We start from the raw sequence: 916 nt of genomic DNA on the forward strand, positions 1-916 counted from the left end.
GAAGTTTTGGAGAGGCTAGATGATACATTTCAAAGTGAAAGCAAAGACCCGGTTGGAGTAGAATCTCGCATTAAAGAAATTGAAGCATTATTAGGCACTGGGTCGACGGATGTTTACAAATTAGGGATTTGGATTTGGGGCATTGGTGGTATAGGCAAAACAACAATCGCTGGTGCTATTTTTAACAAAATCTCAAGACATTTTGAAGGTTCTTACTTTGCTCATAATGTTAGAGATGCAGATCAAACCGGTCGATTACCTCACTTGCGACAGGAGCTTCTTTCTGCATTATTAGGTGGTGAAAATGTGAAGAACATTCCAAATACTGGGCTCAACTTTCAAAGTAAAAGGCTTACTCGCAGGAAGGTTCTAATAGTTTTTGATGATGTGAATCATCTAAGACAAATAGAATTCTTAATTGGACATCTTGATTGGTTTGCATCTGGGAGTCGAATAATAATAACAACAAGAGATAAACGAGTTCTATCAAGTTGTTGGGTCAATCAAATATACCAGGTGAAGGAATTAGGAGGTGTTGATGCACTTAAGCTTTTTAGCCGATTTTCTTTTGGAAGAGACCATCTTGACGCAAGTTATGTAGAGCCGACGAAGAAGATAGTAAAATATGCTCAGGGAGTTCCATTGGTTCTTTGGGTTAGTTTCTATTCAAAAGGAGAAAAGAGGAATGGGAAAGTGCAATAAGGAAATTAGAAAACGTTCCCCACATAGAGATCCAGGCAGCTATAAAAATAAGTTTTGATGGTTTGGATGACCATGAGCAGAATATTTTTTTGGATATTGCATGTTTCTTGAAAGAAGAGCGTAGAGATCAAGTATTAAGTTTTCTAGATGCCTGTGGCTTCTTTGCAGAAATGGGATTACGCGTTCTTATCGATAAGTCTCTAATAACGATATC

The 916-nt window shown here is 37.7% G+C and overlaps 1 protein-coding gene across 1 annotated transcript in view; it reads left to right on the forward strand.

Annotated features, from left to right (window-relative positions):
* Positions 1–702, forward strand: part of LOC18046453 (TMV resistance protein N) — a 6,736-nt gene extending 6,034 nt beyond the window's left edge. Inside the window, exon 4 of the mRNA XM_006441763.2 lies at positions 15–702. Within this exon, the coding sequence (XP_006441826.2) occupies positions 15–702 (688 nt within the window). The remainder of the gene's footprint in view (positions 1–14) is intronic.
* Positions 703–916: the final 214 nt, after the last annotated feature.

Source organism: Citrus clementina, unplaced genomic scaffold (assembly GCF_000493195.1).
Source record: "Citrus clementina cultivar Clemenules unplaced genomic scaffold, Citrus_clementina_v1.0 scaffold_3, whole genome shotgun sequence".
In the NCBI taxonomy this organism is placed as follows: Eukaryota; Viridiplantae; Streptophyta; class Magnoliopsida; order Sapindales; family Rutaceae; genus Citrus; species Citrus x clementina.